Raw genomic sequence first — 24,941 nt, 5'->3', positions numbered from 1 at the left:
GCTTCTAAGGACTTTGCAGTCCCCTTGTGGTCCCAACCTATAAAGTCAGTCCTAACACCCCGTGGAGATGCCAGGTGTGGGGTTTAGAATGTAGCTCTGCGGTAAAGCACTTGAATGCTCAAGGTCTTAGGTCTAAAATGGAACAGCAAAGTCAGGTATGTGGGTGCACAATTTAATCCCAGCACTCAGAGGCAGAGGGAGGTGGATCTTCTGAGTTCTAAAGCAGCTTGGTGTATATAAGGAGTTCCAGGACAGCCAGGGCTACATCATAGAAGGGAAAAACAACAACAACAAAACCTGAAGCAGCACAGGCATGGTTATTTCTTTTTTTAAACATGTGCTGGCCAGTTTTATGTCAACTTGACACAAGTTAGAGTCATGTGAGAGGAGGGGGCCTCACTGAGAACAGTCTCCATAGACTGGGCTGCAGGCAAGCCTGTAAGGCATTTTCCTAATTAGTGATTGATGTGGGGAGGGCCCTCCCTGGACCCTCCCTGGACCAGTGTCCTGAGTTCTATAAGAAAGCAGGCGGTACAAGCCATGATGAGCAAGCCATTAAGCAGCTCTTTTCCATGGCCTCTGAATCAGCTCCTGCCTCCAGGTTCCTGCCCTGCTTGAGTTCCTGTCCTGACTTCCTCAAGTGATGAACAGCGATATGTAAGTACAGGCCAGTCCAACTTGCTTTTGGTCACGGTGTTTCATCACAGCAATAGTAATCCTACCCAAGAAATAGGTACCAGGATTATGGGGTATATGACCATGTTGTTTTTGAGAGGATTCTGGAAAGACTTTGGGGCTTTGGGCTAGAAAAGCCACTGAGTGTTCAAAGCTTGGTGATCTGTTCTGTGGGAGCTTGGATACTAAGAAAAATGCAGACGGGTAGGCCAGGCTTGCGAATCTGCAGAGGGAAGTCTGAGAGTCACGGGTCAGTGCATGTTTTAAGTTAAGAATCTGGGTTTCTGCCGAGCGGTGGTGGCGAACGCCTTTAATCCCAGCACTTGGGAGGCAGAGGCAGGCAGATCTCTGTGAGTTTAAGGCCAGCCTGGTCTCCAAAGCGAGTTCCAGGAAAGGCGCAAAGCTACACAGAGAAACCCTGTCTTGAAAAAACAAAAAAACAAAACAAACAAAAACAAAAAACAAAAAAAAGAATCTGTGTTTCTGGTTAGCTAGGGCTTAAGAATCAGCCGTGATTAATAAAAGACCAGAACTGGGGCTGGAGAGATGGCTCAGAGGTTAAGAGAACTGTTTGCTTTTCCAAAAGTCCTGAGTTCAATTCCCAGCAACCACATGGTGGTTCACAACCATCTGTAAGGAGATCTGGTGCCCTCTTCTAGCCCACATGGATATGTGCAGTTAGAACACTGTATACATAATAAATAAAATAAACCTTAAAAAAAAAAAAAAAGACCAGAACTACTAAAGTAAAACCTTTGCTTTACTGAGACCATTGATGTTGGTCAGCTGGAACAGAGAAACCAGCAGTGATTGAGATGAGTCCAGAGTCACTGGGGGTAAGCAGACCAGGCTGGTCTCAAACTGACAGAAATTCACCTGCCTCTGCCTTTGAAGTGCTGGGGTTCAAGGTGTTTGCGCAGGCCTTTAATGTCAGCACTCGGGAGGTAGATACAGGCAGATCTCAGACAATTTGAAGTCAGCCTGGTTTACAAACTGAGTTCCAGGACAGCTAGGGTTGTTACACAGAGAAACCCTGTCTCAAACAGAAAAAGAAAGAAGCAAGACATAGGTGTATGCCACCATGCCCAGCTATTTAGAGGTCTTAAATCTATTTCCAGATATGTAAAGCATGCACATGCACGCACACATGCTAAGACAAGCATTAGAGGAGCTATTTTAACTCCTGATTTATATTTTAAGGTGAATGGGCATGCTGCCACCACCCTTGACAAGTGGATAAGGGCAAGTGATGTGGTCTCTTCTGCACCCTCTCCTCCACCCATTACAGCCCAGCCTCAGTTACTACAAAAAGGAATGGTTCCAAAACCTGCCCTAGCCTAAGGAGACAGACAGGTCGTAGGAAGTTTAACTGGTGAAAGACCTCACAGGTGCCCTAGAACATGCCATCCTATCTCCCTGTCTCCAACGAATAAATCTAGAAGGACGTGGCGTCCCCTTGCACTAGTCCTTACCTTACCTACAAAATAACTCGAAATAACCCGTGTTAACCAATCGGTTTAAAATAGCCAGTCTCTATTTCATTTGTATCCCTCAGCTGCTCAAAGTCAATCTCTTGTGCTCACCCGCCAGGACACTTATTTTATGGAATGAAGGAGCCTGATTCAAGAATAGAAAACAAAGCTGCTCAGGGCTGGAGATGTAGCTCAGGGACAGATTGCTCGCCTAGCTCGCCCTAGGTTTCGTCTCCACTATGGCATTTAAGATGGGGCTGGGGAGGTGGCTCAGCAACCTCAAGGTGCTTTCATACAACCCTGGTAACCTGAGTTCAGTCCCTGGAATCCACACAAAGGTGGAAAGACAAAAACAATTCCACAAAGCTGTTCTCTGACCTCCACATGTGTGCCAAGGCACAGGCCACCAACCCCATTGTAGTGGGTAGCCATCCCAGCATTGGCCTGGAAGTTCCAACCCCCATTGAGGCTTCGGTAATGGTCACGCCCACAAGGCGGGGCTGAGGAGGGAGCTGAAGACCAAGGATCGGGAGGAGGGCTCGCTCTCTTGGTTCGGGGACGCTGGACGCAGGAGGTAGACCAAGCAGAGTTCTCCAGAGAACACCGCCGGACTACGCTATACCTTTGCCAGACCCTGCAACCTACCCCTTCATTTGTAAGTTACCCCACAAAATAAACCTCCCTTTTAACTACATGGAGTGGCCTTAATAATTTCACCAATACCCCATCATGCACAGACACACTAATAATAATAAAATAAATTAAAACAGCAACCACCACCACCACCACCAATTCTGAATCTGAGCCGTAGCTCTAATGCTATCCCTGACCAATGTGCTATCCTGGGCTCAGTATCCTTACACTGTGTGGCAGGAACATCCTGGCTGTGTAATTTCCAAAAGGCTCTGATTTCTATGATTGAGAATATAAAATATAAACAAACATGGATATATTAAGTGGCAATTACATTACAAGAGGTACTTACGTTTCCTATCACCTAACCTCCTTCCTCAGCAACTCTCTTGAAAGGAAGTGGTTTCCTATTTTAGCAGGAGAAACTGTAAACTGAAACTCTCTTCAGAACTCAGTTCCCCACCTCTCCTGAGATGGGGGAGCAAGGCTACCTGGCTTCTAAGGGCTATTTAATCACAGAATGCTAGAATTGCCATTTACCAGAGGATATTTATCTGTCCAGGTGATCTTTTGGTTTTGAGATAGGGTCTCACTCTGTAGGCCTGGCTGACCTGGACCTCTCTATGTAGACCAGGCTGGCCTGGAATTCACAGCAATCCACCTGCCTCTGCCTCCCGAGTGCTGGAGTTAAAGGCGTGTGCCAGTACGCCTGGCCCAGAGGCTTTTTAAAGTTGAGTTTCTTTAGTACATTTCATTTGAAACTCTTTTTTTAATATGCGTGTGTATGGGCACGTGTGTGATGGTGTCACTCAGGGGATCGGCTTGTCTCTGACCCCCAATACTCGTTTTCAGGCTTTTACGTGGCTGATGGGATTTGAACTTGGGTCTTGTTGTTTTCACAGCAAGCGCTCTTTTGCACTGAACCATCTTTTCAGCCCTAAATTCAAATTCTTGAAGAACTCAGAGGGCCTGTAGTTCTTGAAGAACTCATTGAATGACTAATTTAAGGCCTGCTAGGCTTCAAAAGAGAGTCGGGGACTCCTAGCCCTCCACCAGCACATAGCACTATTTGGGTGGTGATCCAAATCTCCTTTTCATCCTAACTCTAAAATCTTCTTGCCAACAGAGACTTGTAGGAGAAAGAAAAAATGTAACCACTGTCTTGAAGCTAAGTCATAATCCAGTATAAGGTATAATCCAGTGAGTGTACAAGATAAACAAACAAATAAAACTTACCATCAACAAAATTAGTGATAGCATGCATTAATTGTAGAAAGCTTCAGGGAACCAGGTTTTCAAGGTCAGGAGAAACCTTTACCAGAGAAAAGAGGCAAGTCTGAAGTGAGATTCCAAATCAGGCTGCTTACCGTCTAGGTGGTGGGGGCAGGCTCCCTGTTTACAAGGTTCCGACCCCTGGATGCCTCCACTCAGTGCCACTCAGGAGATGCTCCAAGTATCCCATCTTGTTGGCTATTCTCCGGCTGAGTCTTTCTTCCTAGTGACAAGTTTCATGGCCAAGGGGTGGGTATGATGTCACAATCAGGAGCACTCTATTAATAGGAACAGGGAAGAAAAAATGTCAGTCAGGGGAACTACCTCCAACAGTAAGACCAAGGAGGCTTGATCTGGAAGGTAGGGCATCAGGTGGAGAGGAGAAACTCCTTCAGGACTGCAGGTTTCTATCCCCCTACAAACAGGGAGGGCATCTGTCAGGCAGAGGGAAGGAAAAAGGCCAAGGTGGACATGGGAAGCTACAGGAAACAAGATTTGTTAAAAGATACACAGGAGCCGGGCAGTGGTGGTGCACACCTTTAATCCCAGCACTCGGAGGCAGAGCCAGGTGGATCTCTGTGAGTTCAAAGCCAGCCTGGTATGAGATCCACAACAGGCACCAAAACTACAGAGAGAAACCCTGTCTTGAAAAACAAAAAAAAAAGGGTTGGGGATTTAGCTCAGTGGTAGAGTGCTTGCCTAGCAAGTGCAAGGCCCTGGGTTTGATCCTCAGCTCCAAAAAAAGAAAAACAAAAATACAGAAGAGGAAAAAGGAGAGCTGAGGCTGTAGCTCCGTGGTCAAGTGCTTGCCTATCGTGCACAAAACTATGAATTTAATCCTAGCACCAAATAAACTGAGGGGAAGATTATACACGCCTATAATCCTAGTGCCCTGGAGGTAGAGGCAAGAAGATCAAAATTCAAGGGATACCTGAGATCCTGTCTCAAAAATAAAATGTCTGTGCACACACTTACATATATGTGGAATATCCCTTTACACTGTGTGAATATGTCACTGTGATTGGTTTAAAAAGCTGATTGGCCAATGGCTAAGCAGGACTTCTGGGGCAGAGAACGATGGGGAGAGGCAGAGGAGATGCCATGAGTCACAGAGTAAGCATTATGGGAAGGAAGTAGATGGGTAAATGAACCTGGGGCAGCACGTAGATGAATAGAAATGGGTTAATTTAAGTATAAGAGCTAGCTAAAAACAAGCCTGAGCTATGGCCAAGCATTTATAATTAATATTAAGTCTCTGTGTGGTTATTTGGAAACTGGCTGGTGGGAAAGAAAAAATCTACCTACACATGTATACACACATTAATTTTACAAAATTATTCTTATCTCATTTTCTGTACATGGGTGAACTGCCTGCATATAGGTCTGTGTACTACATTTGTGCCTGATGCCTCAAGTTGATTCCCTGGTACTGAAGTTACAGACAGTTGTGAACTGCCTTATGGGTGTTTGGAATCAAACCCTGGTTCTGTGGCAGAGCAGTCAGTGCTCTTAACCACTGAGCCATCTCTCCAGCCCTGTATATACGCTTCTTTATTCACACATATAACAAGTAATGTCACAAATTCCAAGTTGGTGGCCATACAATATACAAATCCATAATATTTTCCCTGTATTAGCCTTTACTGTTTCCAAAGTGTTTTCACTTACATTATTTCCTGTTAAAGGAACTCCGGAGACCATGCATGGTAGCTCATGCCTGTAATCCTAGCACTCAGTAGGTGAAGTAGGAGAATTCTGAGTTCGAGGCCAGTTCCAGATACAAGCAAGCTCCAAACCAGCCTAGAATCCATGGCCAAACCTTGTCTCAAACAAAAACAAAAACAAAAAACCTGGTCTGGAGATGCATTTACACTGCCCGGCATTTACAAGGCGCTGGGACCCAATCCTCAGTACCATAGGAAAAATCTGAGCTGGACATGATGGTGTGTGTCTGTAATGTCAGGGCTTGAAAGAGTCAGAAGATAGTGAGTTTCAAGTCAGCCTGGCTCACACAGAGAGACCCTGTCTCAATAAATCAAGAAGTCTATTTCTAAAATGTGTTCAAATCCAGTCTTAAGACTTAAAATTAGGCAAAAAGCAGGAATGCTGGTTCACACCTACAATCCTAGTATATGGGATTGAATGAAGGAGGATCAGGAGTTCAAGGCCAGCAGGCTGGCCTATATGAGACACTGTCTCAAAAAAATTAAAAATTTCAAAACCCAGCCAGGCGGTGGTGGTGCACGCCTTTAATCCCAGCACTCAGGAGGTAGAGGCAGGAAGATTTCTGTGAGTTTGAGCTAGGCCTGGTCTACAGAGTGAGTTCTAAGATAGCCAGGGCTAAACAGAGAAACCCTGTCTCAAAAAACAAAAAAAAAGAAAGAAAAAAAGGAAGGAGGAAAAGAAAGGAAGAAAAAGAACGAACCCCAAAACATCCAGGGAGGTCCCACCTTCCTTGTAGAAACTATTATTTGACTGAGACATCCAAGAATGCTACTACAGGTACAAATTGGGAAATACGCCTGACGGAAATCGGGCTTTAAAAAAGGAGAAAAGGGGTGGGGGCACAGGGAATGGATGGTGCTTGTAAACAGAAAGTCAGGTATGGCAGCTCACACCTGTAATCCCAACACCTGGGAGGCTGAGACAGGAGGACCACGCAAACCCATGGTCAGCAGGAGCCACAGAGGAGACTCTTTCTCAAATAACTGGTAAGGAGGGGAAAGTAGAGGTGGTGTTCCAGGGTGGGCAACTTAGTCGGTTAGAGCAGTAAAACTGGGCTGACTAGAGGCATGCCTACAGAGATGGAACCAAGTTCAAGTTCCAGGTCCCTGAGAATTCGATTCGATGATATACTGGTCAAACTCCCACTAATCAAACTACTTGCATCATTATGATGTGTGTGTCTCAACAGTTCAAGGGCTAGGCTGGGATAAAAGAGGATGATGATCTTTATGCAGAGTACAAAGTCTTCATCTCCCAAATACGGTTATGTTTGCTCATCACAGCACATTCGGTGTGTATTCTCAAGTGAAGGAGAGATGAAGGTGTAAAAACCTGGCACTTTCTCTTCTTGGTGGTCCAAAGAGGAGAGAGCGAGCTGATGTTCCTCTCTACTACTTGTCTCCTGAAAACACACACAATACAGAAGAAGGAACACTTCGTTCCTTTGAACAACACCCCGTATTTCCTAACAATCTGGCACATGCCCCTGTACCTCAAAAAATGCTTCAGGAAAAGGAACTATTAGCTAATGCTCAGTCTCCTAGGGCCAAGTTCCAGGCCCAGAAGCAAAAAAAGCTCCCTGCACTGGGAAAATTAACCCTTTGGAAACTGGACCTGGGGTTGTCAACCAAGCAGAGAGGCAGGAGAGCCAGGTCTTGGATTATTCCAGGCCTAGCTCTGCCACCCACCAGACAACTTCAAATAAGCCTTCGTAACACTTTAGTTTTGGGTTTCTCCAACTGTCAGATAGAGACGATACTTGCCTTATCTTACATATTATCCCTAAAATAAAACGAGGTAATCAATATGAAAGGGGATTCTAGACTGCCCTTAGCTGTAACAACAGACTGGAACAATAAATTCACAGGGACCAGGGGAAATGTTTGAAATTGCTTGTTCCTTCTTTTCAATTTCTGGGAAGCAGGCCCTGCCACAGGGTCTACTGGAGACAGAGCATAACAATATTAATGCACTCCTCACCTTCCCTTATCACTATCCAATCCCATTCTTTCTTGGGGAAATACTAGCAGCCAGCAACACTGTTATTAGCTAAAACTATTGTTATAAGAAGTACCTGCCAATACTCTCACAGGTCAGTCTCTGAGAACAGTGGCCTTGGTAACAGCCACATTTGCTACCAGTTCAGATGAAGCTAGTTTCTTACTAGGAAAAGTGTGTGCCGATCCAAAACAGGCTCAGTCCTTCTTGTTTTCGGCTTTCTCCCGTTCCCTGCTCTGTTCTGCCTCCTTGGGCTGGGGTGGGCTTCCCAGTGTATAAAGTGAGTGGATGGACCATGCGTGCGAGGGAGCGGGGCTGCAAATCATTCAGGGGCAAGGATGTAAGGAATGTAAGAGTCCTCCACTCCACGGAGGGGTGGGGAGGGGAGAGGAGCGGCGAAGGAATAAAAGAGAAAGACAAGGCTGCCAAAGACAAGGCATGGGAAAGAAGCCAAGCTATGGCGCTTGGAGGGCGGAGGTTTGGGTTCCGTGGTTCCTGCCAAGGCTAGCCCCCAGAACGCTCTCTTCCTCGCCCGCCGGCAGGCCCGTCAATCATTGCCATTTAAACTCCACGTTGTCCCCTAGCCCGAGCGGTCTGCTCCTCCCGGGCCCTCAGGCCAGCCCAAGGCCACTCCCGCACCTCCCAAGGCTTCCCTGCTCCAAAGGACCCTCCCAAGCTCCAGAGCCCCCAGCTCGCCTCCCGACTCCTCCAGCAGAGCTCCCTTCCTCCAGCTTCCTCCTCTTCCCCACCCTCCCTCTCGACCCCAGCACCTCCGACCCGGGCGCCAATCCACGGGGAGGGACCTCGCCCCCTCCGCTCCGCTCCCCTCCCCTCCCACACCCTGGGTTACAAGCTCGCTCAGGCGCATTACGCACCGCCCGGGACGTGGCCTGGGTTCTCAGGACGCGGGGCCAGGCTGGAGCTGAGGCCACGGAGGCCGCGGGGTAGCCTGGGTGCCGGTCTCAGCCTTCCCTGGCAGGGGAAGGGGAAGGGAAGGATGGGGAAGAAGGTTCCGACCACTCCTGGTTGCCTTGGACTAACCCTTTGGCCACGCCCACTGCTGCTACGCAACGGGGCGGAAGCCCGTCACCAAGCCCCGCCTCTTTGTTTAACTCGGTGGCCACTGGACGTTCCTAGTGAGCGGCCTGCCTGCAAGAGACCCAGGCGAGCTAGGCCTCGGCTCTGGGCCGGAAGTCTTTAAGGACCCCTGCTGGGACCTTGTAGCCACCTGGGAGGGAGGACTCTGTGTTCTTCAGGTGTGAAGATCGGGGCCACCCTGAGTGCACCGCCCTCAAAGTCAGCTCGTGTTCCATAATGCACGTCTCCGGGTGCTAGAACGGATGCAACGCTGGGGCGAGATCGCCTCGGGGCAGCTGGTCTTCCGGCGTGACCTGCTGTCCTGCCAGCCCCTCAGTTTCCAGGGCTGTGGTCAGCATCCCGGAGCCTCCCGACCTTGTGACTCACAGTCCTGGGAACGGATGCGGCAGCTAACTTAGAGGGCTGCGGGGTGCAGAGGGAGGGAGTGGCCCACCGCAAAGCTTTGATCAAGGGTGTTCTAAGGGTCGCCCGCCTCCCAGCCACACACTCTTCAAGTATCCACCATGGCTCTTCAAAAACTCAAGAGTGCCCTGAAACACTGAAGGGTTGGGTTTCCTCAGGTTGCAACGCCGTGGTTGGGGGAGTGTGGGTGGGAAGAGAACCTGGGCTTCGAGGGTCACGGTGGAGCTTGATGCGCTCTGTGATAGGTAGGGAATTAAGCAAGACAAGAAATGAATTACATGACCTCTTAGGCTAACCTGGTGTCAAATAGTATTTGTTATATTATCTTTTTTAAAAGGGAAATTCACATCGGTACATATGTAACTGGCTTATTTATAAGAATACGGAGCTAGTTGCTCCAAGGAAAACTCAAGGTTCTGGGTGGTTTCATGCTCGAGGAGACTTTAAGATCCAGTGAGAAAAGAAAACAAGAACCAGATATGCCTTGTGAACCAAATGAGACTTGCTTTTTATGTCCCAGGTTTCACTTCTTCCAAACGAGGCTGAGTCTGCCTATTGTCTTTCTGTAGCATAAATGCCACTTGTTCCAGAGGCCTGGACCCAACTGTTTAGTGTATTAACGATGAAGACCCTGTATGTGTAAGTTCCCGCCATGTCCTAGGCATCGCTTTTTTACCTAACTTTCCATTTTCATGGGTAAAACGGAATTTATATGTTTAATTGCTGAGAAAAGAGGCGAAGAGACAGGCTGGGGTTCAGACTTTGGTCCGCTGCATTCCAAAGCCCTTGGACCTTTTTTCCACTGTGCAACTACTTGAAAAGGGGGGGGGGGGAATCGGGTTGGGGATTTAGCTCAGTGGTAGCACAGGGCCCTGGGTTCGATCCTCAGCTCAAAAATAAAAAAAAAAAAATCTTGAGTGCCTGAAGTGCATCTTCTGAGCCGAAGGGACGATTTGGTAGCGGAGGCGCCCCCTGGTGGTCCGCCCATCTTTTCTCCTACGGAACCTTTCTCCGCCGGGGCTCCTTTAAAACCTAAAACCGCCCCGTTCGCGGCGCGCGAATTCCGGGGCCTGATTGGATGGGCGCAGGCTGGAGGCGGGGCGTCTTGAGAGCAGCTCGATCCCTATTGGCTGGAGGAGGTCAGGGGACACTTCCGGGAATGTGTGCGCTCCCGCGTTCCTCTCGGCAGCATCCGGCGGCAGCCAGCCCCCTGGCTCCCCCTGCGGGTGGCTCGGCGGCGTGCACAGCAGTCCCGCCTGCTGGCTGGGTGGGTGGTGGGCTGCGCGTGGGGGAAGGGAGGGGCCGAGTTCTGGGTGTGGGGACGCGGGTTCAGGAAGACCCGCCGAGGAGTAAGGTTCTGTTCCCCGGCGCTGCACCGGGTTCCCTGCCAGACTCCTTTGGCCTCCCTGCTTCGGAGCGTGAGCTTGAAGGCATCCTGACCGAGGGCTCTCCCCAGCCCCTAAGCGTCCCATCCAGAGATCTCTAAGTTCTGATCTTCCCCAGGGAAGTTTGCTTCTAACCTCCCAGGAGGGCTAGAGAGGGACCACGGCTGCCGGATCCCCGCCTGGTGTAGTGGGTAGGCCGAGCGGGAGCATGGGGGCGAAGGCTCCCAACCTCGAGCCTTCTTCATCTCCCGTTTCCACTTCCAGCGGGGTGCCGCGGATCGGGAAGCATGACGACAGAGACCTTCGTGAAGGATATCAAGCCCGGGCTCAAGAATCTGAACCTTATCTTCATTGTACTGGAGACAGGTGGCTATGCATGCGCAGTGGACTCGTGGGAGCAAGGGGGAGGAGCATGGAGCGTGGGGGCACACGGGACCACCGCCTACGTTCTTGACTTGCTGCCTGGACTGGGAGAAGGCTCCCCAAGGCCCTCTAATCCCTCTCTCGGTCCGGCGGGCACAGGGAGCTAGCTGCCGGTGGGTACAGAGTAGATAGAACTTTAGAAAGCCTAATGCCTCCCTAGCCACGCGGGCCTTTTTCCACTCAGGGCTCTCTCCATGGTGCTGGACCCTCCACCTATCACCCTCCCACACACATCCACCCATAACCTCCTGCCCCCAAGGAGGGATATGAGCTTTGCTCAGCTTCTGCACTTTTACCTCACTCAGCCAATACCCAGGCTTTCACCACTACCCCCCCACACACACTTTTATGACTTTAATTCCACCCCCACGTATTTCTTCCCTTAAAGGCCGAGTGACTAAGACAAAGGACGGACATGAGGTTCGCACCTGCAAAGTCGCAGACAAAACGGGCAGCGTCAATATCTCAGTGTGGGACGACGTGGGCAACCTAATCCAGCCTGGGGACATTATCCGACTCACCAAAGGGTGCGTACCTCGGGGCTCCCAGCAGCACCCGCTGAAGGGTGTGGTTAAAAGTCCCTGCAGTGTTTCTGAAGACTGAATCCTGCTTGTTCTCACTATACTCCACAGGTATGCTTCAGTGTTCAAAGGCTGTCTGACACTCTACACTGGCCGTGGGGGCGATCTGCAGAAGATCGGAGAGTAAGTTCTGTCTTGAGAACTGAGATAAGCACGAGCCGACCCAAGTGGGCAAGTTAGGGTTTACCTGTGAAGTCCACACCCCATTGGCGGGATTTGTGTGTGGCCCAAAAGATGGGTCCAAGGCTTTGGCTTTTTTTTTTTTAAAGATTTTATTTCATTTATTATGTACAGTGTCCTGTTTGCACATATCCCCACAGGCCAAGAAGAGGGCACCAGATCCCATTACAGAGGGTTGTGAGCCACCATGTGGGTGCTGGGAATTGAATTCAGGACCTTTAGGAAGAGCAAGCAGCGCTCTTAACCTCTGAGCCATCTCTCCAGCCCGGTTTTTTTCCTTACAGATTCTGCATGGTTTATTCTGAAGTTCCTAATTTCAGCGAGCCCAATCCAGAGTATAACACTCAGCAGGCGCCCAACAAATCGGTGAGTCCCTGGGTCTGGAGGAAAATGGGCAGATCCAGCCAAGCAGCATGGTGTTGAGGAGGGTCTGAGTGTGTGATCTGTGCCTTCAGGTGCAGAATGAGAGCAGCCCCACTGCCCCTCAAGCTACCACGGGACCCCCTGCTGCCTCTCCAGGTAAATAAACCCATTTCTTCCCTTCCACGGCCCCTTTAAGTCCCCATTCTCCCCAGCCGGGAGAGATGCCTTTCCCTTGTCCCTTTTCCAAGTGTGTCTTCTCTCGGGATAGTCTCCTCCACCCAGCGCTCCCTGTACCCTTCATCTGTGTACCTTTGCAAGTCCCAGTAGTGGAAAGATTTGGAGACCTGTCCCAGCCACTGACAGAGCTGCTTCCCTTTTGTTACCACCAGTCAAAAAGCAAAAGGAGAACACTTTCTCACAGTGGCAAATGACTGTTAGGAGCAAACAGGCTTACCTGGACCATATTTAAAATATTCTTGTAAATTCCTTGTAATAAGTCCATATAAACACACACACACACACACACACACACATATATATGTATGTATGTATATATACACACACACACATTGTGTGACCTACTTCACCCCTAAGCTATGTGGCATGACCTATGTTTTTGTTTTTGTTTTTTAATTTCTTGTCTTTTTCCTTCCTTTTTCTTTTTCTCTCTTTTGATACAGTGTCTCACTCTGTAGTCCAGGCTGGCCTCAAACTCAAAGAGATTTCCCCCTGCATGGGACTCACTAGTTCTGGGATTAAAGGCATATGTTACAATTTTAAATATCATTATATGGTTATTTAAGTTTTCACAGCCACCATCCCAGCACTGGGGAGGAGATGAGGCAAAAGAATTGTCACAATTTCCTCTCCAGTCTAGGGTTTAAAGTGAGACCGCGTCCCAAACAAGCAACAAGACAACACCAGATTTTGATTCCCTCCTTGACGTAGAAGGGCTATGCTCTGAGATTATAGTAATAGCAAATACAGTATAGCAGGGTGTGGTGGCAAACCTCCCACTGGGGAGGCAGGGGTTCGAGGCCAGCCTGGCCTACAGAGCGAGTTCCAGGACAGCCAGAGCTACACAGAGAAACCCTGTCTCCAAAACCCAAACAAACAAACAAACAAAACAGAAAGAAAGAATTGTAAGTACTTAAGCTGGTGACATGTGATCACGTGGTCATTGGTTATAAAGTGATATGCTGTATATAATTGTGTGCTGTGCCTTTTAAGGTCCATAGCTCTGTGGGCTGGCTTACACCCACATCACAACAAACACATCAGTGCTGCATTATTGCTGCCACTGCTATGGCTGCAGTATCAGTAAGCAATGGGAAGTTCTTTTTGATTTTGTTATAGTCAGCCTGGCCTACAGAGCGAATTCCAGGACAGCCAGGACTACGCTGAGAAACCCTGTCTCAGAAAAACAGAACAAAACAAAAAAATAAGAAAGAAAAAAAAAAAACAAACCCATATTTCTATTTATTTTTACTTTATGTTTTACCTACATGCATGCATGTTGTACTACATGCATGCAGTGCCCAAGGAGGCCAAAAGAGGGTAACAGATCCCCTGGAACTGGAGTTACAGATGGTGGTTAGCTGTAGTGCAGATAGTGGGAGCCAAGCCTGGGTCAGCTGGAAGAGAAGGCAGTGCTTTTAACCACTGAGCCATTCTAAGCCCTCTGTGGTCAACATGCTCTGTCCCTTGCTGAGACTAATGGTCACATATCCACAGTCACAAGCAAAGAGAATGAATTCATGCTTGTGCTCAGCGCTGTGTCTCCACTCTTAGAATGGGCCACCCACGCCCAGCAGAGCAGTGCACACCTTGAACCCCATTTCTTGGGAGTCGCTGACAGGCGGATCTCTGTGAGTTCGAGGCCAGCCTGGTCTACTTACTGAGTTCCAGGATGGTCAGGACTACATAGATAGAGTCTGTCTGAAAAGAAAACAGAAAACAGTGAGCCACCCACAGTGGGCTGGGTGTTTCCACATAATTAATTTAATTACAGTCCACAGCAGTCAGGCCCACAGGTCAACCAATGTAGACAATCCCTCATATGATATATGACTGTATATATATATCTCCTACTGGTTCTGGATTTGTGGAGAACCTCCAGTGATATAAAAATTGTTACCATTTAAGTCCACTATAAAAATGAGCATCTGTGTTTTTAGTTGAAATGACTTAAGGGCTGGAGAGATGGCTTGGCAGTTTAGACCACTGGCTGCTTGTGTAGAGGGCCTGGTTTGGTTGGTTCCCAGCACCCTCATGGAACCCAAGACAATCTGCAACTCTAGTTCCAGAGGATCCAGTGCCTTTTTTGGCCTCACAAATGGTCAGGCAATATGGTGCGCGCGCGCGCACACACACACACACACACACCCACACACACACACATATGCAAAATACTCTTACATAAAACAAAAATAAATAGAAAGAAAGAGAAGAATGACTTACTGCTGGGTATGACACCACTTGCCTATAACCTTCACACTTGGGAGGCTGAAGTGGGAGGGATCTTTCTATGTTGGTGGCTAGCCTGAACTACATAGCAAGTATCAGGCCAGTCAAGGAGTCCCTGCCTCAAATAAATAAGTAAATAAGAAAGAAAGAAGCTGGGCAGTGGTGGTACATGCCTTTAATCCCAGCACTCGGGAGGCAGAGCCAGGTGAAACTGTGAGTTCAAGGCCAGCCTGGTCTACAGAGTGAGATCCAGGAAAGGTGCCAAAGCTACACAGAGAAACCCTGTCTCGAAAAATTAAAAAAAAAAAAAAAAAAAGGAAGAAATATGTTGGAACTGAAGGTAGTTCAGTGCCAAGGCCTTGGGTTCAGTCCCCAAGATAAAAAACAATAGAAGGCCAGGGGTGGTGGCTCATACCTTTAATCCCAGCACTCAGGAGGCAGAGGCAGGTAGATCTCCAAGTTCGAGGCCAGCCTGGTCTATAAAGCTAGTTCCAGGCCAGCTAAGGCTACAGAGAGAAATCTTGTCTTTAAAAAAAAAAAAAAAATTGAAGGAGAAATTGAAAATAAAATAGAATATTACTTTTGCATGACTCTATTTTTAAAGATTTATTTATTTATCATGTATACAGCATGTATTTCTGCAGGCCAGAAGAGGGCACCAGATCTCATTACAGATGGTTGTGAGCCACCATGTGGTTGCTGGGAATTGAACTCAGGACCTCTGGAAGAGCAGTCAGTGCTCTTAACCTCTGAGCCATCTCTCCAGCCCTTATATTTTTTTTTTTTTTTTTTTAAGAGAATGTTTTGTGTAAGGCTGGCCTCAAACTTACTCTGTAGCCAAACATGGCCTGGAATCTCTGCTTTTCTGCCTCCGCCTTCCAAGTGCTGGACTATATGTGTGTTACCACCATGTCTAGCTACAAAAATATTTCTAATAGGATACAGCCAAGAGCCAGGCATGATTGCTGTCTAGCACTTGAGAAGCAGAGGCAAGGGGGTAACTAGAAGCTCTGAGGACGTTCTGAGCTCTACAGAATGAGTTCCAGGCCAGCCTGGTCTCTGTAGCAAGACCCTGTCTCCAAAAGAAAGGAAAGAAAAGGTGTACCTAAGACCAAATGCTCCAAAAATTCATTTGCCAAGCATTTATTCACCTTCTCATCGGCCACTAGAGATAAGAGATGTCTTTCTTGGTTTTGCTTCTCTGCTTTGAAATCTTTTTATTGTGTATATTTTCCTATGTTCATTCACTTAGTTTGGGAAGGAGCACTCATGTGCCACGGTGGGCATGTGAACGTCACAGTAGGCATGTGGACGTCACGGGACAGCTCTCCTTCCACCACGTGGGTTCCTGGGAGCGAACTCGAGACACCAGTGTCCTTAACTGCCGAGCCATCTTGTCAGCCTCACAAGCGTATTGTAGTGGTGGTGGTGGCTGGGTGTCTCTGTGTAGCTTTGGAGCCTGTCCTGGATCTCCCTCTGTAGACCAATCTAACCTCAAACTTAGAGATCCGGCTGGCTCTGCCTCCCGAGTGCTGGGATTAAAAGTCTATGGTGGCTGTTTTAAGAAAGGTCTCATGTAGCCCAGGTTGAGTGCTAGGTAAAGACCTAGAACTCCTCATCTTCCTGCCTCTAGTTCTCCAGGTGTGTGCCGCCATGCCCAGTGTAGTGCACCAGGCATCCTAGTTATCCTGACGGCAAGCAGTGCAGGAAGGAATGGTCTGTCTAGTTCACAGTCCCAGGTTACACGTAGTCCATCACTACAGTGAATGGTACCAGCTCAAGGCCAGCCTGGTCTACATACAGAGCGAGATCCAGGACAGGCTCCAAAGCTGCACAGAGCTTTATGTCACATTATGTGCATGGTCAGGAGCAAAGGAAGTGAATTCATGCTTGCTTTCCTGTTTGTGCTCAGCTCAGTCTCTCCACTCTTAAAACAGCACCACCCACAGGGGGCTGGGTCTTCCCACATCATTAAGTTAATTACAATCTCCCATAGACACACCCACAGGCCATAGACGGTCCTTCTTGCCTCTTCCCATCTCCCTGGGTGATTCTAGGTTGTCAAGTTAGCAATCATAAGACACCATCACACAAGGCAAGCACTCTAGTATGATCTACACCCCTAGCCCCCAGTTATGAAAGCTTAATTTAAAAAAAGATTTATTTATTTTTCTGTGTGTAGGTTTCTTGCTTATGTGCATGTCTGTGCATCATGTGCTTCCCCGAAGCCCACAGTGGCCAGAAGAGGGAGCTGGAGCCCGTGGAACTGGTGTTATAGATGTTTGAGCCATGTGGGTGTTGGGAACTGAACCTGGGTCCTCTCTGCAAGAGCAGCCAGTGCTCCTCACTCCTGAGCTATCTCCATGGCTCCCAAGAGCCCATTTTTGTTTTTTATTTAATGTATAGCATAAAATCTTAACATTAAGTTCTATATATTTACGTTTATCTGTGAACTAAGGACAGGACCTTTCCTTTCAGTTTGGGCTACAGCTGTCTCCGTCCAGTAGAACACAGGGTTAAGTAAGGATGCAGTTTGAGAGCCAGCAACCTACTGTTCCTATGTCACTCAGAGATAGTCCTCTGTCTTCCTTTACACAGCACCTACTATTGTCAAGGAATAAAGCACGGTGCCTGCCTTTGGGGGCTTGTAGCCTCTGTAGGAGTAATGATTACAATACTCTGTGGTAGGGGTAGGGATTGTGATAGTATACAGTTACATCTCATCACATTCGTGGTTCCATTAAAATGTCTAAAATATATGGGTGTAGGGATCAGCAAGATGGTTCAGGAGGTACATCAAGCCTGACAACCTGAGTTCAATCCCCAGAACACCCACATGGTAGACTCCCGAAGGTTGTGTGCATGTACACACACACACACACACCTACACCCCCCCCCACACACACACCAAAATATATGTGAGGTGATGAATATCTAAGTGGCCCAGTGGTAGAGGGATCCAATCCCAAGATTTATTTTATTTTATCATGGTGCTGGGTACCTGACCCAAGACACCCCACATGATAAGACACCCCACATGATAGACCCAGCCTCATCTTTTCATTTAAACAGAAACTTCAGGCCTTCCCATCTTCTCCAGTTTTACAATCATCTTGGGCCTTAGGACATTTTTTCAGAGGTCTGAGCCTGAAACCCAACAACTAATTCTAGGTCTGATTCCCAATGATACAGAGATACATAAGGGAAATACATTATACCAAGGTTCATGTAGCCACTTCCGACATTACCAATCCATTCTTACATGTATTTCATAGCTTTTTCACTCTATTCAGGACTGCCTACCTGGGAAATGGTGCCACCTACAGTGGGCTGGATCTTCCCACAAAACTAATTACAACCCCCTATATACACGCCCACAGACCATCCAATGCAGACAGTCCCTCATGGACTCTTCCCAGGAGACTCTGGGTTGTGTCAAGTGACAGTTAAAATGATCAAGGCTAGAGCCCCATCCATAGCCGCAACACATACATAGTCTTTCTATACATGGTCAGCATCCGTGCAGTTGTGCACGGTGACAGCATGGAAGAAGGCCTCGAGGATGCACGCTTACCTTAACCAATTCTGTGTTCCTTCTGCAATCAGCCTCCGAAAGCCAGAACGGGAATGGACTGAGCGCCCAACCGGGTCCTGGTGGCGGCCCCCATCCCTCTCACACCCCCTCACATCCTCCCAGCACCCGAATCACTCGAAGCCAGCCCAACCACACACCTTCCGGCCCTCCTGGCCCCTCCAGCAACCCTGTCAGCAACGGCAAAGAAACCCGCAGGAGCAGCAAGAGATAGCAAGAAATGAGTCCTCTCCTTCCACTACAACCATGACCCAGGTGTCTCTGCCAGAGATCAAGACCGTCTTCTACTGGGCTGCTGGCTTTGAGATTGGAGGATGGAGTAGCTGTATTTTAGCTATTAAATTTCCCTGGAGGGGTGAGCAGTGGCCTTATCCACCCTAAGCTCATGCCCCTTGTCCTGCTGATGCTGCCTGTCCTCTGGGATCCAGGGCCCTCTGCCTGCCCTCCTTCCTCTTGAAAAGACAGTCTGTTTGTGTGTGGGGGGGGGGGGATTTGAGGGTCTAACTGAAACCCCTCCTTCCTAATAAATGTGCCCGCTATGTTCTGGACTCCTCTGTTTTTCATAGGAAAAGCGGTTAGCAGGTGTGCACTTAGGGAGTGTAGTGCCCCGCCAAGGAGGCCTTGGGCAAAGCAAGCCTGCCCCTTTAAGGTAGTGTTCCTCCCCTCCCCCGCTCCCTGCAGGTGACCCTTGTCCAGCCTTGCCTGCCACAAGAAGGCCGGATGCCCCTTCTCTGGGTGTCCTGTCTGTCTCCGGGCCTGCGGTCAGGTAATGCCAACCCCAACCCCTGGACCAATCACTCTGATCAGACTTTGATCCCCTGATCTTAAGCCAGGTCAGATGTCAGAGGGGAGCCCTGTTCTGGCTGCTTTTCCTCAGCAGGGCCCCCCTTTCTTGTTCTTTGATTATAGAGTCGTGAGTGCTGACAGTTAATGCTTGCTGGAGTGGGGACTTGCCCTCTCTGATGCTTCCCAGGGTGGGGAATTGCTAAGAACAGTTTCTCCCCTGAATGCATCTGGGATTGCTACTTATCTGCCTCTTCGCCTGCCCCCCCAGTTTAGGGACACCTTGGTTCAACTTTCCAGGGAATGTGGGGATGGGGTTGAAAACAAATGAAGCTCAGTACCAGATGTAAGGTACGTGGGGAGGGGTATACTCAGAAGGCTCGGGTGGTACTGGACGGGTTATAAAATATTTAAGAGGAAAAAACTGAGAACCCGTGTTTTTAACCATGTGGCTTCCTCAGGGCAGAGGGTGGCCCCTCCCCAGTCAGGGCCCAGTACAGACTGACTTTTGAACCCCCCATCCTAGCGACCAGTGAACCATTAACTCCTATATGAACCTTCCCACACTTGCCCCACCCCTGACTCCGCCCCAAAGCAGCTGGGAAGGGGGAACCTATCCATTTCAGCCCTGTATGAAACGTGGCTGCTGTTGCATCTGAAGGCTGAACTCCTGACTCAGGAATCTCGTAAGGTCCTTCCAGGGACCTGCGGCCACAGCTCTCCCATTGCCAGTAGGGGTGAGGCCCTGCATATTGAGGAGGAACAGGGAGGTGGGCAAAGTGAGAGGTGGGTCTCGGGGACCTGAGATGTTGGCCAACTCTGGACCAGATGTAGGGAGAACTCTGGGTCAGGAGGCTGCTGCAGAAGGCCGAGGGTCGGGTCAGAGGGACCTGCAGAGGTTACTGACGAAGCCCCATCAAGTGCCTATGACCATTTTCCCCAGCCCTGAGCTGAAGAGCAGAAACCCTGACCTGACCCTGACACCCTCCTCCTTGTTCTAGGACACAATCCTCAGGATGTTCCAAGGGAACTAGGAGTCAGAACCAGAGCCTCGAACCCATACCCCAGTGATGGGGCCCCCAGTGCACCATCTGTTGGCTGGCCTGTGCATGGGGGTGGTCTTGGGCTGGGTGGGAGGCTCAGTCCCCAGCCTGGGCCCAGCTGAACAGGAACAGAACCACTACCTGGCCCAGCTGTTTGGCCTGTATGGAGAGAATGGGACACTGACCGCAGGGGGTCTGGCTCGGCTTCTCCACAGCCTAGGGCTGGGTCGAGTTCAGGGGCTTCGCCTAGGACACCATGAGCCTCCTACTGGGCGGGCTGCAGCCCCAAGTGGCGACAACTTCACACACAGGTATTAATCTCTCTCCCAAGCCCCAAAGCTGCATCTCCCAGCTCCACTCCGCGCCTTCTCTCTGTCTAGTGCTATGCTAGCTTCCTGAGATGGACCCCCCAAATTACAGCTCCTCCTACCCCCCAGCTGCTCAGCATCCTTAAAGGTCTCACCTCTACTGCCTTTTAATTCTCCCCTCCAGACCCTTAGGGCCTTAAAGTCCCTGCTCTTGACGAGCATGTCTCCAGACTGACCTGGTGCCCAATGTGGAGCCCTTCTGGCTTCTCCCCGCGGACCCCCAGCTACCCATTCTAGGCTCTCCCACAAATGATAGCTCTCAGAGTCTCCTGTGACTGACTGACTGTGGCTGTCCCTCCTTCATAAAAGCTCTCAGGGCGGGTGCCTGGGAACTTGAGTCTGACTCTTAATCCATCTAGGCTGCAAGAACCAGAGCTGAGTGTGGATGTCTGGGCAGGAATGCCTCTGGGTCCTCCAGGCTGGGGTGACCTGGAGGAATCAAGGGCCCCTCACCTGCCCAGTGAGCCAGGGCCCTCAGGCCTAGACCTCTTCCACAGGCTTCTGCTGCTGGACCATTCGTTGGCTGACCATCTAAATGAAGATGTAAGTCTGATGGTTGCTAGAGAGGGAGCAGGAGCCATGGGACTAGGTGGCCTGAAGTATTTGAAGAGTCAGTAGTTGAATAGTTACTCAGTATTAGGATATGTTATTCTAATAGTGAAAGGTATCTCCTTTGACTTTAGTGCAGGCTGACCAAATTCAAGGGCCACACTTAGCAAACACACACTCCAAAGAAGTATCTCGGGGTAGGATGGTTATGTGGGGAGGTGTCCTGGAGATGACGGGCTGTGTCTATTTAGAAAAACAGTTAATTTTTTCCTTGTTCCACATACACAAGAAGGCAGACAAAGCTGCCAGACTCAGATCAGTTGGCATGCCCCATCAAAAGAAGCATTCCGGCCTAGGCTGGATCAACACACAACAGGGGTGTTGACTAAAGATGGCTAGGATGTCAGGTTGCTTTTCCTGTTAGGATTCTGGCTCCGTCATGAATGCAAGGGAATTACCAGGGCATGAGGGGGCCATGACAACAGAACTCGCTAGAAAACTGAGAAACTTATGTTCAACACTTACATGGGATTGAATACTCACCAGTGACTAACATACATTAATTATTAAGTTCCCTTATTCCCCTTCTCTAATGCACATGCTGGTGTGAGCCAAGGGTGTCGTGAGAGAACCTGGCTCTATTGAAGAACACGTGTCAGGATCTGGGCTGTAGTTCACTGTGACCCCCTAATGCACGGTCCTCTCCTCAATCCCAGTGTCTAAATGGTTCCCAGCTGCTGGTCAATTTTGGCCTGAATCCTGTTGCTCCTCTGACCCCTCGTCAGTTTGCTCTGCTCTGCCCAGCCCTGCTTTACCAGATCGACAGCCGTGTTTGCATCAAAACCCCTGCTCCAGCACCTCCAGGAGATGTACTGTCCGGTCAGTGAATTGAGAAGAGTGGGCAACACCCTGTGTCCTGGTAGGGAGTGGGTCCCTTGCTAACTAAGGCAGGCGGCTCACTGGGGTCCAACTTCCCTTTAGTGTATCTCTGCCCACATCGTGCCTCTGGGCCGGCCCTGGCCTAACATTTGCCCCCATTCTTCCTTCCCAGCGCTGTTCCACAGTGCCCTGGCGGTCCTGTTGCTCAGCCTACCTGCCCCCCTCTCACTGCTCCTGCTGAAGCTCCTGGGTCCTCGTCAATTGCGGCCGGTGCTGGGCTTCCTGGGGGCCCTGGCCGTGGGTACTCTCTGTGGCGATGCATTGCTACACCTGCTGCCACATGTATGTGAAACTCCATCTCCATACCCTGACCCGTGGCAGCTAGCCTCCGTGGATCCATGTGCTCCTAGGCACAGGACCCGTGGCCCTTTCTTTCAGCTCCCACATCCTAACCCCTCACCCCTGGCTTCAGCCGTAACTGCCTTCTACTGGGATGTATGAGTAAAAGCTCGCTACCCTTCCCTGGGAGAAGGGGATGCTATCGAGTGTAGGGGTTTCCAGGGTCTGCCCTGATCTCCTTTCTGACAGGCACGAGGAGGGCAGCACACAGGACCTAGTGAGCATCCAGAGGAGGATCTGGGGCCGGGGCTGTCAGTGCTTGGTGGTCTCTTCCTGCTCTTCGTACTAGAGAACGTGCTGAGGCTTGTGCGGCCCAGAGGGCTCAGGCCAGTGAGTGATGTTCTTCCTTTCCTTCTTCTGCCAAACCCAGAGTCCTAGCCAAGCCAGGAGGTGAGGGGCAGCGTGTGCTTCTGGACCCTGGCGGCTTGGCCAATTGCACAGGATCTGTCCGCCACTGAGTGGGTATGGGCACCTCTTAGCACAGACGCAAGACTTCTGGCCAAATGGCTTCTTTTCCGCAGTTCATATCAACATTAAACAGAGGGGGATGCCAACCTGGCAAAGGGTGTAGGTGGAAAAACATTCTCCAGGTGTTAGACGTGGAACCAGGTGTTCACTTTCCCAGTCGCTGGCCCGCTCTCCCCTTAGCCCCTGGCCCTGCTGCCTCCTCCACCAGGAGGGATGCCCTCCCATTTCAGAGATGCTGCAAGAACAAAAGGGACCTTGGAGAACCAAACCCTGACCCTGAGGATGGCAGTGGGATGGTCCTTCGGCCGCTACAGGCAGCTTCAGGTGACTAGGAGAGACAATGAGCACACTACCAGCCTGTAGCTCCTGTTTGCAGTTACTAACATTTGTCCTGGTCCTTCTTACCGCAGAGCCAGAGGTTCAGGGCCAGAGGGAGAACAGTCAGTCCCCACCAGCTCCAGTCCCTCCTGGGCACCGAGGCCACAGTCATGAGCACCAGGATGGTAGCAGTATCGCATGGATGGTCCTCCTGGGAGATGGCCTGCACAACCTCACTGATGGGCTTGCATTAGGTTTGAGGCTACGGGAGCCGAGGTGGGAGGCAGGGCCCTGAACCAGCAGGGACAGGAGAGCGGCGGGTGGGCGACCGGGAAAGGTGGGGGAGAGCCAGAGGGAGCTCAGAGAGCAGACTTCCTCAAGAGCACCTTTGATTCAGGCGCTGCCTTCTCCGACGGCTTCTCCAGCGGCCTCAGCACCACCCTCGCGGTCTTCTGCCATGAGCTGCCCCATGAACTGGGTAGGAACGGCACAAGTGGGTAGCTGGGCTCCAGAAAGGAGACCCGCAGAGCAGAACTCGGAGGTTGGTGGTTGGTGGACAAGCGTGAGGGAGGGGCAGCTCTGACTCACGTCCTGTGTTCCCCCGACAGGTGACTTTGCAATGTTGCTTCAGGCAGGGCTGTCCTTCCGGAGGCTGCTCCTGCTGAGTCTCGTTTCTGGAGCCCTGGGACTGGGGGGTGCAGCCCTCGGGGTGGGGCTCAGCCTGGGCCCTGCCCCCCTCACTCCCTGGGTGTTTGGAGTCACTGCTGGGGTCTTCCTCTATGTGGCCCTTGTGGATATGGTGAGGTGTGGGGTAGAACAGACAATTCAAGGACAGTGGGCAGCTGGGTGTGGAGGAGAGGGTTAGTGCCAGTCCATCCACCTCCACCTCCAGGGCTGGAGAGTACTGGCTCATGGCCCCACCAGAAAAACACATCCAAAGGTGGGGGGCATAGGATGGGGCAGGCTTGGTGGCATATACCTTTAATCCCATCACTCAGGAGGCAGCGAGTTCGAGGTCAGCTTGGTCTACACAGTGTTGCAGGCTAGCAGGGTGTAGACAGTGAGCAAACCAGTAGGTCCTGTTAAGAGCGGAGTCCTGACAGTCTCTTCCCTTCCAGCTACCCGCCCTGCTCCGTCCTCCTGAGCCCCTGCCTGTGCTCCACGTGCTCCTGCAGGGGCTGGGGCTGCTGCTGGGGGGCAGCCTCATGTTTACTATAGCCCTGCTGGAGGAACAGCTACTGCCCATGGTTCCTGATGGCTGATGGGGCCAGTGGCAAAGGATCCAGGCTGCCCTTCCTTCCCCCCAACCACAGGAACGGAGGCGGGACACAGGGCCAGTAGGAGCAACAGGATTTTAATAAACAGAACCCATCCCAAAGCCATGGCTACGACAGTTGTACTTGCACCAAAACAGCATAGAAAACCAGGGTGTGGTGGGAGGGCTCAGCAGGTCGGGGAGGACAAGAGTGGGGCCTGGAGGTGTGGGGTACGTCAGTCTTCAGGGATAGCATGTGCTTTAGCCCAAGCAGGAGGGCAGGGGCCGGGCAAATGCACCAAGGTCTCTGTTTCTGCAGCCCTCGGCATCCTGGGGATGCAGGTGTCTGGGCTTTATTGCTACCCGCCAGCATTGCACACCCCGACCCCAACACTAGCACCACAGGCGGCTCCAGGACAGGGAGGAGGGCAGGGATGGGAAATTGCTTAGAGAAAGATTCGACTAGAATCCAGTGAATTGTGCTCAGTTCTCTTTACTTCCTACAACCGAGTACATGGGTCACAGGGTGGAGGGTGCGGCAGGACATGGACCATGCCCCTCCGTGCTCCCCAGCACACCTGCACACAGGATGGTGGTGTCTGCAGCATCACAGG

At 50.3% G+C, this 24,941-nt stretch overlaps 3 protein-coding genes across 12 annotated transcripts in view; 2 read left to right on the top strand and 1 right to left on the bottom strand.

The window, feature by feature from the left end:
• Rnf41 (ring finger protein 41) overlaps nucleotides 1-8,828 on the bottom strand; it is a 29,996-nt gene extending 21,168 nt beyond the window's left edge. The window contains exons 1-2 of one of the 2 annotated variants that reach the window (XM_036169900.1): nucleotides 8,651-8,828; nucleotides 4,148-4,330 (exon numbers count right to left, since the gene is read on the bottom strand). The gene's annotated coding sequence lies outside the window, so the exon portion shown is untranslated. Of the gene's footprint in view, nucleotides 1-4,147; nucleotides 4,331-5,720; nucleotides 5,754-8,650 lie in introns of those variants that run through there. The other variant, XM_036169901.1, reaches the window with a different exon arrangement.
• Nucleotides 8,829-8,915: 87 nt separating this feature from the next.
• Nabp2 (nucleic acid binding protein 2) lies at nucleotides 8,916-18,806 on the top strand. Of its 3 annotated transcripts, XM_036169897.1 has the most exons (8): nucleotides 8,916-9,031; nucleotides 9,845-9,914; nucleotides 10,925-11,026; nucleotides 11,472-11,610; nucleotides 11,716-11,787; nucleotides 12,129-12,210; nucleotides 12,300-12,363; nucleotides 18,280-18,806. In XM_036169897.1, exons 2-8 carry the CDS (start codon nucleotides 9,911-9,913, stop codon nucleotides 18,477-18,479), a joined length of 663 nt encoding a protein of 220 aa, XP_036025790.1. In that variant the 5' UTR covers nucleotides 8,916-9,031; nucleotides 9,845-9,910; the 3' UTR covers nucleotides 18,480-18,806. The 3 variants fall into 3 exon arrangements, with proteins under 3 accessions (XP_036025790.1, XP_036025792.1, XP_036025791.1); XM_036169899.1 differs by lacking the exons at nucleotides 8,916-9,031; nucleotides 9,845-9,914 and adding an exon at nucleotides 10,421-10,542; XM_036169898.1 differs by lacking the exons at nucleotides 8,916-9,031; nucleotides 9,845-9,914 and adding an exon at nucleotides 10,588-10,851.
• Nucleotides 18,807-18,858: 52 nt separating this feature from the next.
• Slc39a5 (solute carrier family 39 member 5) lies at nucleotides 18,859-24,450 on the top strand. Of its 7 annotated transcripts, none has more exons than XM_036169896.1 (11): nucleotides 18,859-19,031; nucleotides 20,050-20,402; nucleotides 20,819-21,002; nucleotides 21,725-21,887; nucleotides 22,060-22,229; nucleotides 22,476-22,616; nucleotides 22,985-23,078; nucleotides 23,165-23,326; nucleotides 23,470-23,550; nucleotides 23,681-23,871; nucleotides 24,191-24,450. In XM_036169896.1, exons 2-11 carry the CDS (start codon nucleotides 20,119-20,121, stop codon nucleotides 24,332-24,334), a joined length of 1,614 nt encoding a protein of 537 aa, XP_036025789.1. In that variant the 5' UTR covers nucleotides 18,859-19,031; nucleotides 20,050-20,118; the 3' UTR covers nucleotides 24,335-24,450. The 7 variants fall into 7 exon arrangements, with proteins under 7 accessions (XP_036025789.1, XP_036025788.1, XP_036025787.1 ...); XM_036169895.1 differs by having other exon boundaries at nucleotides 19,349-20,402; XM_036169894.1 differs by having other exon boundaries at nucleotides 19,320-20,402.
• Nucleotides 24,451-24,941: the final 491 nt, after the last annotated feature.

The sequence above is a fragment of the Onychomys torridus genome, chromosome 20 (genome assembly GCF_903995425.1).
Source record: "Onychomys torridus chromosome 20, mOncTor1.1, whole genome shotgun sequence".
NCBI classification, from domain to species: domain Eukaryota; kingdom Metazoa; phylum Chordata; class Mammalia; order Rodentia; family Cricetidae; genus Onychomys; species Onychomys torridus.
Note: the sequence above shows the minus strand (reverse complement) of the source record. Positions and strands in the feature narration are given on the sequence as shown.

Excerpts from the sequence above, each read along its gene's own strand:
- Slc39a5 (XM_036169896.1), top strand. The coding sequence starts at position 20,119 with ATGGGGCCCCCAGTGCACCATCTGTTGGCTGGCCTGTGCATGGGGGTG. Across the intron at positions 23,551-23,680 it reads TGAGCTGCCCCATGAACTGG|GTGACTTTGCAATGTTGCTT; the intron begins GTAGGAACGGCA and ends TTCCCCCGACAG. Across the intron at positions 23,872-24,190 it reads ATGTGGCCCTTGTGGATATG|CTACCCGCCCTGCTCCGTCC; the intron begins GTGAGGTGTGGG and ends CTTCCCTTCCAG.
- Nabp2 (XM_036169897.1), top strand. Across the intron at positions 11,027-11,471 it reads CTTCATTGTACTGGAGACAG|GCCGAGTGACTAAGACAAAG; the intron begins GTGGCTATGCAT and ends CTTCCCTTAAAG. Across the intron at positions 11,788-12,128 it reads GATCTGCAGAAGATCGGAGA|ATTCTGCATGGTTTATTCTG; the intron begins GTAAGTTCTGTC and ends TTTTCCTTACAG.